The following is a 13138-nucleotide window of genomic DNA, read 5'->3' on the forward strand; positions in this document are numbered from 1 at the left end:
GCTTGGAGCCGGATCCGAGTCACTCACTGCCCCGGGGAAAGTCACAATCCGGCCAATGTGTCCTCCATACGCTTTGGCTGGTCAGCATCCCTGTCACACCTCAGGCTGCTTGGGGAGTTGCACCCAGAGGGTGACCTTGTTCCTATCACAAAGAAGGGAGCTTGAGAAAGTGGAGTTCCGAGCCAGGTACCTACCGTTCGTTCATCCATTCATTTGTTCATTAATTCAAAAGATACTTATTAAGCACCGACTACGGGCCAGGCACTGTTCTAGACCTTGAAGGATACAGAAGTGACCCTCAGGGGTCTGTCATTTTAACTGGGCAGACAGAGAATGGACAAGGAAAAACCGTATCTAGGCTAACAGTAAGCGGTAAGGGGCTGGGGTCGTGCTGGGAGGCGTGGTCGCGGAGGTCGTCTCGGGGGCGGTGACCTTGAAGGGCGAGAAGGAGAAGGTGCCTGCGAGCCTGGCAGGCACGGGTCCCTGCCGGTCCTGCAGTCCCCGCATCGGTCCCCAGGCGGAGCACCCAGGGCTGGCAGCGCGACCAGGAGGCCCGGAGCGGAGCGCAGCACCACCGGCAGCCGAAATAGCTCAGTTGGGAGAGCGTTAGACTGAAGATCTAAAGGTCCCTGGTTCGATCCCGGGTTTCGGCAGCTCCGCTTTTTCCCGCGTGGAAAGGGGTTTAAAAACCAACACGTGAAGAGACGAGGAGAAAGGAGACGGCGTTAATCCTTTCAATCAGCTAACGGGATTCGGTCTGTTTAAAAAGGCTCCGAGCAGTATCCGTGGGAAACCGGCGCGGAGGGAAACTGCCTTGCGACGCGGCGAATTCCGGGAAGGCCGTGTTTTTCCTGACTCCGTTGCTCCGATTTCGTAAACGAGCGCTAATCTCTGTTACATGTTTGCTGATGGCTGCTCGGTAATTTTGGCTCCCAGTTTATTAACTTCTGTTCCCCGAATCCTCGCGACGGAATTAAGGGCGGAGCGGTATCCCTACAACCTAAGACGGGGTTAAATCGAGGGGGACTTTTGTTCTCCAGTTTTGAAGAAAAAGGAAAACATGGCCCCCTTTGATGAGTAGTGATACTCAGCGGAGTTTGAATGTGCCTTAAAAAGGGCCCCCGAAGGCGCGCCCGCAGGGCCGGTCCTCGTTAGTATAGTGGTGAGTATCCCCGCCTGTCACGCGGGAGACCGGGGTTCGATTCCCCGACGGGGAGGCCGCGGAGTCTTTTCATCCTCTCCTCATGTTGCTTCCATCTTCCTCCCAAATTAAATTCTTCCACTTTTGCAGAAACTCCTTACTCTGGGGAAATCAACCTGACTCGCCGTCGAGATTCGGTCTGGCGGGCGTCCATCGAGGACCCAGCTGCAGTCACTGTCCAGCTGCCTAGTGTCACACGGTTAGGAGAAAGAAGACCAAGTTTGCCGCCCTATTTCCATGCCCTGCATGCCCACAGCGCGGCTGCGAAGGGCTGGGTTTGGACGGTGCTGTCCCCGAACAAGACTGCCAACTTCCAAGGCCAGGAAATGCTCCCTCTGTCGCAAATAATTCCATCCTCTTGTATCTCGCTAGGGGCCCAGGCTGGCCCTTAAAAAAGGGTTTATGGGTTTCAGGCAGGAGGTAGGGGGACGCTGCACTGAAACGTCTTCTTGTCTTAACTCCGTTGCAGACTCCTTCCTGAGTAGCCATCAGCCTTCCCAGGCTCCTACTCTTTCATTTGTTTGTCTGGGTTCTCCCCACACCCCCACATTCATTCTGCAAATATTTACCGAATACTTACTAGGTGCCAGGCACTGTTCTAGGCGCTGGGGCTGTAGCAGGAACCGGAGTGGCCCGACTTCTGCCCTACTGACACAGACAATAAACAAATGCTATAAAAAAACAGTCTCCCAGAGTGATAAATGCTGTGAAAACAAAACAAAACAAATGGGAGGGTGTACTAGGGAGTGTGTGGAATGGGCAGGCCCCATTAGTGAGGTGTCCAGGAAGGTCCTGCTGAAGACCTGGACAATGAGAAGGAGCCACTCACCAGAAGATCTGGGGAGCACCCCTGCTGGCAGAGGAAAGGGCAAGTGCAAAGGCCCTGAGGTGCAAAGAAGGGGTCGTGCCTGCGGAACAGCAAGGAGGCAGGTGTGCCCACGGGAGGGGGAGAGAAGGAAGCGATGAGGTCAGAGAAGTGGATCAGAGGGCCTTAAAGGCCAGACTAAGGAGTTTGGATTTGACTTTAGGGTTTTATGCAGAGAGGAAACACAATCGGGTTTGTTTTGAGCAGAGTAGTGTGGCAAGAGAGAAAACAGGGGCATCTGCTGAACCGAACACAATCCCTTAGCTTGTTACCAAAGCATGTCCAAAACGTCACCTATGGCCAAGGCCTCTCCCCACCAGAGTTCACATAATAACAATGGCATTTACCATCCTGAGAACCCACACTCTGGCCAGACCTTGTAGCGGGCGCTGTTCTAAAAGTTCTGCGCATAGCTGCTCAATGGCCGCACCCATCCCAGGGAGCAGGCACTACTCAGACCTCCATTTTATGGATGACGCCCAGGGAGGTGAGGATATGAAATCACAGCTCCTGGTCTGGTGTCCTGGGCTCCAGCTCAGTTAGGCCTTTACCCGAGGAGGGTGTCAGGCATCAGCCGGCCGTGAGGGAGCTGACTGGACCAAGGTGGCAGGACAGTTCGGGGTGTGTTCTCCCCATCAGAGTAAGTGCCTGTTTCCCGCCAGGAAAGCTCAAGCGCTGGTGGAAAGAGGTGAAGCCCCCGTTTTCTGCCCTCTCCTTGCCTTCAACCGTTCCTTCACCCCTGAGTGACCCCCTGAGGACTTGGAGGATGTGACATAGACATGTTCTCTCCCCTGCGGTGCTTCATAAGCACTCTGCACAGCTGTGCTAAGTGACAGTTAAAAATGGTTCTTTTCAGTGGGCTATGCAAAGCGATTCCTCCCTCAAAGCCATGATTCTGGAGCTGGATCTGTTTCTTTTTAATTTGCTTATTTTTATATTTGGAAGAGTTCTCTGGGAGGGGGGCAGGTCTGCAAACCTCAAACTTACTGAAGACTGGATACTTCTTATTAAGTCTTTTAATTTCAGTATAGTTAACATACAGTGTTACGTTAGTGTCCGGTGTACAATGTAGTGATTCAACACTTCCATACGTCACCCGGTCGCATCACGGCAGGTGCGCTCCTTAGTCCCTCCCCATCACCTATTTCTCCCTGGAATGGTTTTAAGGGACAGGGAGCCAGACATTTCTGGATAGTGGTGTAATCAGGGCAACACCCTTATTTATTGGAAAGAAACTCATTTTCCTTCCCTTCTTTTCCATGATGAGCAACATTCAAAAACAGGTCAATTTCCCTTTGTTCCTTAGTCCTGATATCAGCTAGAATTTCAGGTGCAGGGCTATACAGAATGGGCCTATTTGGGAATATTTATTTTGGTTTGCTTATGCTAAACTCCAACACACACTTAATTATACAAAATTTTAACTTAGGAAAACAAGAAAAAAAAATCTTAAGTATAGAGTATAGCAGAGACTTTCAGAAAGCAAGGCAAAAGAGGAGGGGGATGTAGCTCAGTGGTAGAGCGCATGCTTTGCATGTATGAGGCCCCGGGTTCGATCCCCGGCATCTCCACCATGCTTTTTTCTGATTCTTATTTTCTATTCCCGTTCTTCATCATTAAAGCGCCATTTATGTGATTATTACTCCTCTAATCACTACTTGGAGGTGAGATTTTCACGATAGGCATGATTCCGTTTCTGAAACCCATAACACACCTGATGTACTTTTGTTGGAAGGGGCTAGGGGGGGTTTTAGCAGACAAATGCGACAGCAAAGATCACCTGATGACTAAAACCTCAGTGAGAAAGATCAACTGGGGAGGTCACGGTCCTTTTCCTGGCACTGTGACTGCAGTTAAAGGCCCCCAGCACTGGTGACTGATTCCTCGCCATCAGAGGGCAAGTATGAAAGGTCTGACTGTGTTGGCCCTTGCCCTTTATTTGTGCTGTTAATAACCAACCAGCTTGGGAGTGACCCAAAAGGAAACCAGCATTCCCGGCAGGCAGGAGTTTATTTCCTGCTTCATCAGCAACAGGGCACTAATGAATGAATGAGTGAATGAATGGTTTTGATGTACATTCTGTTCATGTTTATATTTACACATAATCTGTATTTTATCATTAAAGATCAAAGATGTGGGGCGCCTGGGTGGCTCAGTCGTTAAGCATCTGCCCAGGGTCCTGGGATGGAGCCCTGCATTGGGCTCCCTGCCCAGGGGGAAGCCTGCTTCTCCCTCTCCCGCTCCCCCTGCTTGTGTTCCCTCTCTCGCTGTGTCTCTCTGTCAAATAAATAAATAAAATCTTAAAAAAAAAAGATCAAAGACGTATTTTATTAAAAGAAGAGATCCTATTGCATTCTGCGGGTCCCGTTCTTTGTCTGCAGTAATAATGAATTCCTCACCCATCAAATCCTGTATCTCATGTGACTTGGCCTCATATTTTAAAGCATAAAAACTTCTCATCTTAGATGTGGGGGGACGTGACTCTGCAAAGCGTTCACTTCTGAGATGAAACTGAAATTTGTGAGATGACTCACACGCGGAGTGATGGCATTTTGGTGAGCTTCTGTGAAGGTTATTTCTCTCCAAACGTCAACAAGGTTTTAAGGGAACAAAATGTTGAGGTAATTTCTAAAGTTATCAGGCCTAACACGAAAGTAATTATATGCTTCTCTTTTTACTTTGTATCTTATAATTAAATATTTCTAATAGCACACTGACAAGCACACACACCATGAGGCATGTTGGGAAATGTAGCTACCTAGAAAAGCTGTAGTGAATCTTTGAAAAACATCTTTTTCAACTATTGCATTTTATTTTACACTTAAAAAAAACCCAAGCTCATTATATGACATCGCTGGAGTAGTCAAATTCAAAGAGACAGAAAGTAGAAGAGTGGATGCCAGGTGCTGGGGGAAGGGGGAATGGGGAACTTTTTTTTTTTTTTTTAAGATTTTATTTATTTATTTGAGAGGGAGAGGGGGAGAAAGAGAGAGGATCTCAAGCTGACTCCACGCTGATTGTAGGGCCCGCTGCAGGGCTCAATCCCCTGACCCAGAGATCACAGCCTGAGCCAAGATCAAGAGTTGGAAGCCCAATGACTGAGCCACCCATGTGCCCCAGGGAGATTTTTTATTATTTATTTTTAAAGATTTTATTTATTTGAGAGAGAGTGTGTGAGTGACAGAGCACAAGCAGGGGGAGCAGCAGAGGGAGAGGGAGAAGCAGACTCCCCGCTGAGCAGGGAGCCCAAAGTGGGACTTGATTCCAGGACCCTGAGATCATGACCTGAGGGAGAGGCAGGCCAGCTGAGCCACCCAGGTGCCCCACAGGGAGCTTTTTAAAACAGGGACGGAGGATCAGGTTTCCAAGATGAAAGAATTCTGGAGATGGATGGTGGTGATGGTTGCACAACAATGTGAATATTGAAGGTAGTAGCATATGCCAGCCCCAAATGCACTTTGATATTACTTTGAGCTGAAGTCACTTGAAAAATAGCAGATAGGAGGAGAGGATGTCTGTGAACTCCCTTTTGTCCTACATGCAGATCCTTCCAACGGGCTCAGCAGTTGTAGAACCCCTCCCCGGAGCTTCATCAACCAGGGAAGACTGGCTCCTGTCACAGGAGAAGAGACTAGAAGTAATGCTGTAGGACAGACTTTAGGGTTTGAAGCCGATGGCAAAGAAAGAATTCTTGAGAGGTCTTTGGTGCAAAAAGGTGGTTTTATTAAAGCACAGGGACAGGACCCATGGGCAGAAGGGTCATGAGGAGTGGCCCATTATATACTTTCAAGTTGGGAGGGGGTTAGGGATAACTTAAGTCTCTAATGAATTTTGGACGCAAGGTTTCCAGGACCTTGAAGGGGCTAGCTATTGTTGGGAAAAGGTCATTTATTACCGTCTAATAAAACCTTAGTCATGAACCCCTTCAGATGTATATCGGTGGGCCATATGCTTGGGGGTGATTGCCAACACATATCTTGGGGGTTTAGAGATAAAGGAAATTTCTAAAGAAATTTTTATATGTTAAAGTAGACTTACAGGATCCTGGGAGGTGGGGGTCCGGCTAGGATTGTCTTTTGCCCTCAGCAAAGTATCAACTTCAAGGCAGCTGAGTCCCTAGAGGAATGTCACTCTGCTTGTTTCAAGGACTTGTCAATGGACTATAGGTAGTAAGGAAATTCAATAATTTTTCTTCTGTCTTTATTTCCCACATCAGTTAAACACTAAACTGTCACAAACTATCCTACCTCCCATCTCTTCTATTCATCTTTCCTAAAAACCATTTACTTTCCGCTGAGAGGCCTATATTCCCCTTCTCTTTCCCTATTAAGATGGTATTTAAGCCTAACTTCTAAAACCACCTCTGAGTTATTCATTTTCCCCTGGGTATCTCCCATGTATACCTGAAAGATACATGTTAATAAACTTCTGGGTTTTCTTTTTTTTCCCCTCTCTCTCTCTTGTTTGTCTTTCATTACAGGGGTCTCAGCTAAGAACTCAGAGGGTCAAGGGAAAATGACTACCCCCTCCCCCGCCCTGCAGTATACCTAACACGACTGAACTGTTCGCTTAAAAATGGTTAAGATGGTAAATTTTGTTATGTGTATATTTTGCCACAACTTAACAACGAATTAAGAACAAAACAAATCCACTGTTGACTAACTTCTCCATCTTCCTAAAGTCGGCAAATTTGGGGACTGGAACTGAAGTCTGATTTTCTGCCTGGTGGGGGATGAAACTGGTTATTTTTAAACTGGAGCAGCCAATGCTCTGCCACACAATGCAAATGCACTCATGTAAACAGGAGAAAGAAGAGTCCCTTGGGCTCCCCGCCCAAATCCGCCCTCCCCCCCCCCCCCCCCCCCGACCCCAAGCTGCAGATACCTTTAACTACCTTTTATGGTTATATAACCAATGACAAAGCAAGGCAAACATTTCCCAGCCAGCTCTTGATTTCACTCTTTCTCTTGGGGGGGAAAATGTTTGCTGATCCCTGTGCTCTTGGACTTTCTCATGACGCTGAGTTAAGTCCCATACATGGTTGTGACCTTCAGGGGAACTGAATCCTTCAGGGAAGGAAGAAAGGCAGGCAGACAAGCAGGGACCAGGCACCCCCACATCCCTCCCTACAGCAGCCCAACACCCAGGCCCTTTGTGAGCTCAGCCCATCACGTGCTCACTCCTGCCCACCAATCCCGCCCTGTTGCTGGGCCTGTCACTCTTCCATTGGTGCCAGTTCTGAACCAATCTCTTCTGGGGCGCTTGCAAAGGACGGATCTGTGGGTGGAAGGAACTGAAAATGGATCCAGTGACTCACCCTGCATCTCGCACATTCTAGCACATTACATTCTAGGTCAGGAGATTTTAGGTTTCAGGGACGTGACTTGATACCCAATTCCCGGGTCCAAGTGGGGCATGTAGGTTTTGGGAGGCCTTCTCAGCAAATAGAAAAGCAGTTGTAATGAGGACAAAATTCCTCTGTAGGGCAGGGTTTCTCAACCTCCTTGGCATTACCGACATTTGGGGCTGGGTGATTGTGTCTTAGCGGACGAGCATCTCCGACCTCTGTTACCAAATGCCAGTGGCACTTTCTCCTCCCCACTAACACCACTGTTGGGACAACCAAAAATGGTCTCCAGACATTGCCAAATGTCCACCAAAGGGCCGAGTCACTCCTGGTTGAGAATCACTGCTCTAGAAAAACACCAGCCACTTGCCTCACTTTCTCTTCCCCTCCCTGTCACCTCAGTGCCCTTGGACAAATGTTTACTTCTATTTCCTCTCACACAACCCATTGTTGGATGTAAGGAATGAAGGGGTGTTAACGAGCTTTTTTTTTCCCCCCTGCTAGAGACAACATCAGTGTTCTCAGCTCCTAAGACTGTTGTTTTCTCCTTACAGATAACCCTGGACCCACTTCCCACCCTCTGAGCCTCTCTTCTTCCTCCTTCCTCCTCTTCCTCCTCCTCTCCCTCCCCTGCCTCTGAAATCAGGCCTGTTTTTCTCTGTACCTTTTGGACTCTGGAAAAAGCTATGTCACAAAGCTCGTGACTCAGCCTTTAAACAACATGAATCATGAGGCTGGCAGCAAGAGCCACAGCCAAAAGCGAGCAGGGTGTGGTATGAAGCCAAGCCTGGTTGCCTTAGAAAGAACCTCAGTGTTCTGGTTCTCTGAAACTTCTCCCTGAAATTTGTGGAGAAATACGCCTATAAAGAGCCTCCATGTTTTGTTCCTTTAAAACCTCTTTCCGGAAATAACCTTCACAAAAATCTGGATAGGAAGTGACTGGGGTCTCCTGCTAACCTGATAAATGATTATTTTGTTTTTACTGTTCCTTTTAATTTTCCAGTTCATTCTCTTTGAAAAATGTTAAAAATTGCACAGATTAGTCTATTTTGAACGTTCCTCAGACCTTTTTCAAAAATACCTACATACATGGGTCACCGAAGAGAATACATAGCAGTTTTGTTTTGATTCACATTTTAAGAAAGTTTAATACAACGTTCATAATTTAAAACAGGAATGAGTCTTTTTTTTTAGTGGCAGAACATTTTTTAGGCAATTTTTCTTTTTTGGAAGGCTTTGAGGATGGAAATTAAAAGATCTTTCCCTCCTCTATATTGTAGAAATGGGGACTATTTCTAGAAGAGTCCAGAAGGGGCAGTGGCTGGGGAATTGAGCATGAGGGAAACTTTTCACTGTAAACTTCCAAAAACCTCTTAAGTTTTCACCATATTATATTTTTTTCATATTCATGTATTTTAAAAACAAAGAATACGTCAAAGAAACGACACCTAAAAACCACAAAATGGATGGTGGTAAAAACGAAAAAGATCGGGCCGGCAATCTTTTCCTCTTCTTTTATCCAAATGGAACTTTCCCGTAGAATTACATTTTATATTTGGGATATAAAGTTGTGTTTTTCTCCCCCCGCCACGATGTACAGGACTGGGATTCAGGCCGTGTGTTTAGAACCTCAGGCCTAACCAGGTGGGACTTCGGAGCTTCCCCCGAAGATCAACAAGCATGAGGCTGGGACGCCTCCGCGCTTGTGTTCAAGCACAGTCTTCTCGAACCCAAGCCCGCGCGGATGAAACAGGAAGGCCAAAGAACAATCTAGAAAGTCCGGTCGGCTTCCAGAGGCATCTCGAGCAGGCAGGCGGACAAAGCGTGTGGGGTTCCTGACCCCCTTTTCAGACTGCGGCTTGGGCCGCCCCGCCGCACTCCCCCGCGTGTCTCGCTCCCGAGCTGCCCCGAGCGCGGGCTGGGGGCCCAAGGCTGGCCCGCGTCCGGCCGCCGCGCCGCAACCTTGTCGAGTCATCCGTCTTGTCCGCGCGCCCGCGCAGGGGGGATGGGCGGGCCGCCTCAGCGGGAGGTGGGAGTGGGGGAGGGGACGCAGCCTGAGCGCGCCCCGGCATGAAGACCCCCGAGTTCGCGGAGGGGCGAGGGGCGCGCGACGCCTGGCCCCGCTCCGTGCAGGGCGGCTCTCGAGAGCCACGGGGACCGTGGCGGCTGAGGGGAGGGGGCGTCGGGGTCGGACGGCGGGGACAGCCCGCTCCGGGCGTCTTGAGGCCTCCGCGCCGGGTTTTTGCGCCTTCCGAGGGCCCTTTCCTCTCCTCCCCCCCGGCCCCGCCCCCGAGGTCGAGCGCCGGCCACGTCCCCGGACGTAGCACTCAACGAACGCGCTGATCCCTCCGCGCGGGCGCCAAGCGCAGCGGCCCCGTCCTCCCCAGATTCAGCTCTACAGCCCGTCCTTGACAGGTAAGCATTTCAGGGGGGCTCCTGGATGATCTGGGCTTGTGGTTTTCTCTCCGGGGGGCGGGAAGTGTGAGAAAAGTAGTCCCTTCTCGGCGTTTCTGCGGAGGGATCCATCAGAGCCGCGCTCCCGGTTGCTATATAAGGAGGCGCCGGGTGTGGCGCAGGCAGTTCCGTGGAGGTTGGGAGTCCGGTGGACGTTCTTGCGCGTGCCCTGTTGTCTCAGCCGCTTGGTGAGGAGTGGGCAGCTGCGCTGGCCCGGGGGTTTTGTGGCGGCGCGGGTGCAGGGGAGGCGGGAGGCCGAGCCGCCAGCTGCCGGCGGAGCGGCGGGGGAGGCTTTTAGTCGCGCGGGCGCGCAGTTCGCTGAGGGGGAGGGACGCCGCAAAATGGCGGCCGCTCCGGGTCCCTGGCTGGGAGAAGCCGCGCTGCGAGGCGGGCTTGAGGTCGGCGAGAGACGCCTGGAGGGGGATGGTTGCGCGTGGGTGAGAACGCGGCGGGCCCGTGAGGCCTTAACGGGGCTCATCGCTCGGTGGGAGTCGGGGGGCGCCCGGGTGTGTTCGGCGGCCGCGCCGGCGCCACGCTCCGCGTCTCGTCGCAGCGGGTGGGCACCAAGCGCGGGTGCCATTCAGTCCTGCGCCCGTTCCAGAGGAGGGGACCGCTCACCGGGCCGCTCACATGATGTCACCCCTTTGTCGGTTCATAGTCAGGGGTGGGGCCGCCTGGTCCTGTGAGTGCAGCCGACTTTGGTCAGTCGCGGGACTCAAGGGTTAGGCCCGGGGCAGACATCAGTGAGGTGGGAGGGGAAGATAGGGCGGCCCGCGCCTTCACTTGACTGGTATCCGTGCTCTTCTCTTCCTAGGGGTTTGAACTTGGCTCTGGAGCTTGCTTGGGCTGAGGGGGCTTGTCCTCCCCTCCCCCCCCCCCCCCCGTTGGCTTACTTGCTTATGTGAGGCTTATTTTAGTCATTGGGTGAACATAAAATGATTAGGAACTGACCAGCAGGATCGTGTTCGCATGTGAGTTGTCTCCTACACTCGGGTTTTTTGTTTGTTTGTTTGTTTTGTTTTTTTTTGTGACAGACGATGCAGATCTTCGTGAAGACCTTGACCGGTAAGACCATCACCCTGGAGGTGGAGCCCAGTGACACCATCGAGAACGTCAAGGCGAAGATCCAGGACAAAGAGGGCATCCCCCCCGACCAGCAGAGGTTGATCTTTGCCGGGAAGCAGCTGGAGGATGGGCGCACCCTGTCAGACTACAACATCCAGAAGGAGTCCACTCTGCACCTGGTCCTCCGCCTCAGAGGCGGCATGCAGATCTTCGTGAAGACCTTGACCGGTAAGACCATCACCCTGGAGGTGGAGCCCAGTGACACCATCGAGAACGTCAAGGCGAAGATCCAGGACAAAGAGGGCATCCCCCCCGACCAGCAGAGGTTGATCTTTGCCGGGAAGCAGCTGGAGGACGGGCGCACCCTGTCTGACTACAACATCCAGAAGGAGTCCACCCTGCACCTGGTCCTCCGCCTCAGAGGGGGCATGCAGATCTTCGTGAAGACCTTGACCGGTAAGACCATCACCCTGGAGGTGGAGCCCAGTGACACCATCGAGAACGTCAAGGCGAAGATCCAGGACAAAGAGGGCATCCCCCCCGACCAGCAGAGGTTGATCTTTGCCGGGAAGCAGCTGGAGGACGGGCGCACCCTGTCTGACTACAACATCCAGAAGGAGTCCACTCTGCACCTGGTCCTCCGCCTCAGAGGCGGCATGCAGATCTTCGTGAAGACCTTGACCGGTAAGACCATCACCCTGGAGGTGGAGCCCAGTGACACCATCGAGAACGTCAAGGCGAAGATCCAGGACAAAGAGGGCATCCCCCCCGACCAGCAGAGGTTGATCTTTGCCGGGAAGCAGCTGGAGGACGGGCGCACCCTGTCTGACTACAACATCCAGAAGGAGTCCACCCTGCACCTGGTCCTCCGCCTCAGAGGGGGCATGCAGATCTTCGTGAAGACCTTGACCGGTAAGACCATCACCCTGGAGGTGGAGCCCAGTGACACCATCGAGAACGTCAAGGCGAAGATCCAGGACAAAGAGGGCATCCCCCCCGACCAGCAGAGGTTGATCTTTGCCGGGAAACAGCTGGAGGACGGGCGCACCCTGTCTGACTACAACATCCAGAAGGAGTCCACCCTGCACCTGGTCCTCCGCCTCAGAGGGGGCATGCAGATCTTCGTGAAGACCTTGACCGGTAAGACCATCACCCTGGAGGTGGAGCCCAGTGACACCATCGAGAACGTCAAGGCGAAGATCCAGGACAAAGAGGGCATCCCCCCCGACCAGCAGAGGTTGATCTTTGCCGGGAAACAGCTGGAGGATGGGCGCACCCTGTCAGACTACAACATCCAGAAGGAGTCCACTCTGCACCTGGTCCTCCGCCTCAGAGGGGGCATGCAGATCTTCGTGAAGACCTTGACCGGTAAGACCATCACCCTGGAGGTGGAGCCCAGTGACACCATCGAGAACGTCAAGGCGAAGATCCAGGACAAAGAGGGCATCCCCCCCGACCAGCAGAGGTTGATCTTTGCCGGGAAGCAGCTGGAGGACGGGCGCACCCTGTCAGACTACAACATCCAGAAGGAGTCCACTCTGCACCTGGTCCTCCGCCTCAGAGGCGGCATGCAGATCTTCGTGAAGACCTTGACCGGTAAGACCATCACCCTGGAGGTGGAGCCCAGTGACACCATCGAGAACGTCAAGGCGAAGATCCAGGACAAAGAGGGCATCCCCCCCGACCAGCAGAGGTTGATCTTTGCCGGGAAGCAGCTGGAGGACGGGCGCACCCTGTCTGACTACAACATCCAGAAGGAGTCCACTCTGCACTTGGTCCTGCGCTTGAGGGGAGGTGTCTAAGTTTCCCCTTTTAAGCTGTTGACAAAATTCATTGCACTTTTCTTTCAATAAAGTTGTTGCATTCCCAAATAGTGTGAGTTTTTGCGGGGAGAAGGGGTTCTTTTTAGTTTGGTTGGGGTGTGAGGGGTTGGGGTTTTCAGTCTCTCAAGTGATTCTAGTAACCAGGACGTAAGTAATGTCCATAAAAAGAGTTCGGAGGTTGCAGTTAGAATTCTCCGTTATTTAGCCTATATGTAGCTGTACTTGTAAGCTACTGATTTTAAAAATCCTGAATTTGAGGTTGGTTTGTGAGGTAACAAAATGGGAGTTTTGGGCTGCCAGCAGGAAGGAGATAACTAAAAAGAGGGTGGGGGTGATGGAATCTTAAGAAGAACCGGGTTTAATAGGTCTATTTAAACTTACAC

General features: G+C 51.5%; 2 protein-coding genes and 3 non-coding genes across 17 annotated transcripts in view; all 5 read left to right on the forward strand.

Moving 5' to 3' along the window:
• DHX37 (DEAH-box helicase 37) overlaps nucleotides 1–905 on the forward strand; it is a 31354-nt gene extending 30449 nt beyond the window's left edge. For all 13 annotated transcript variants that reach the window (XM_064578211.1, XM_064578214.1, XM_064578217.1 and 10 more), the window contains one exon: nucleotides 518–905. The gene's annotated coding sequence lies outside the window, so the exon portion shown is untranslated. The remainder of the gene's footprint in view (nucleotides 1–517) is intronic.
• On the forward strand, nucleotides 581–653 carry TRNAF-GAA (transfer RNA phenylalanine (anticodon GAA)). The gene has a single exon. It is a non-coding gene; the product is annotated as a tRNA-Phe (tRNA).
• A 240-nt stretch (nucleotides 906–1145) lies between the features above and the next one.
• On the forward strand, nucleotides 1146–1217 carry TRNAD-GUC (transfer RNA aspartic acid (anticodon GUC)). The gene has a single exon. It is a non-coding gene; the product is annotated as a tRNA-Asp (tRNA).
• A 2348-nt stretch (nucleotides 1218–3565) lies between these two features.
• TRNAA-UGC (transfer RNA alanine (anticodon UGC)) lies at nucleotides 3566–3637 on the forward strand. Its single transcript has one exon. It is a non-coding gene; the product is annotated as a tRNA-Ala (tRNA).
• Nucleotides 3638–9897: 6260 nt separating this feature from the next.
• Nucleotides 9898–12803, forward strand: UBC (ubiquitin C). The gene is given in 3 exon segments (XM_045886481.2): nucleotides 9898–10055; nucleotides 10902–12695; nucleotides 12697–12803. Coding segments are annotated over 2 exon segments (1815 nt in total). The 5' UTR covers nucleotides 9898–10055; nucleotides 10902–10904; the 3' UTR covers nucleotides 12721–12803.
• The last annotated feature ends 335 nt before the right edge of the window (nucleotides 12804–13138 follow it).

The sequence above is a fragment of the Mirounga angustirostris genome, unplaced genomic scaffold (genome assembly GCF_029215605.1).
Source record: "Mirounga angustirostris isolate CCGP_5_RB_7025 unplaced genomic scaffold, mMirAng1.0.hap1 SCAF_14, whole genome shotgun sequence".
In the NCBI taxonomy this organism is placed as follows: Eukaryota; Metazoa; Chordata; class Mammalia; order Carnivora; family Phocidae; genus Mirounga; species Mirounga angustirostris.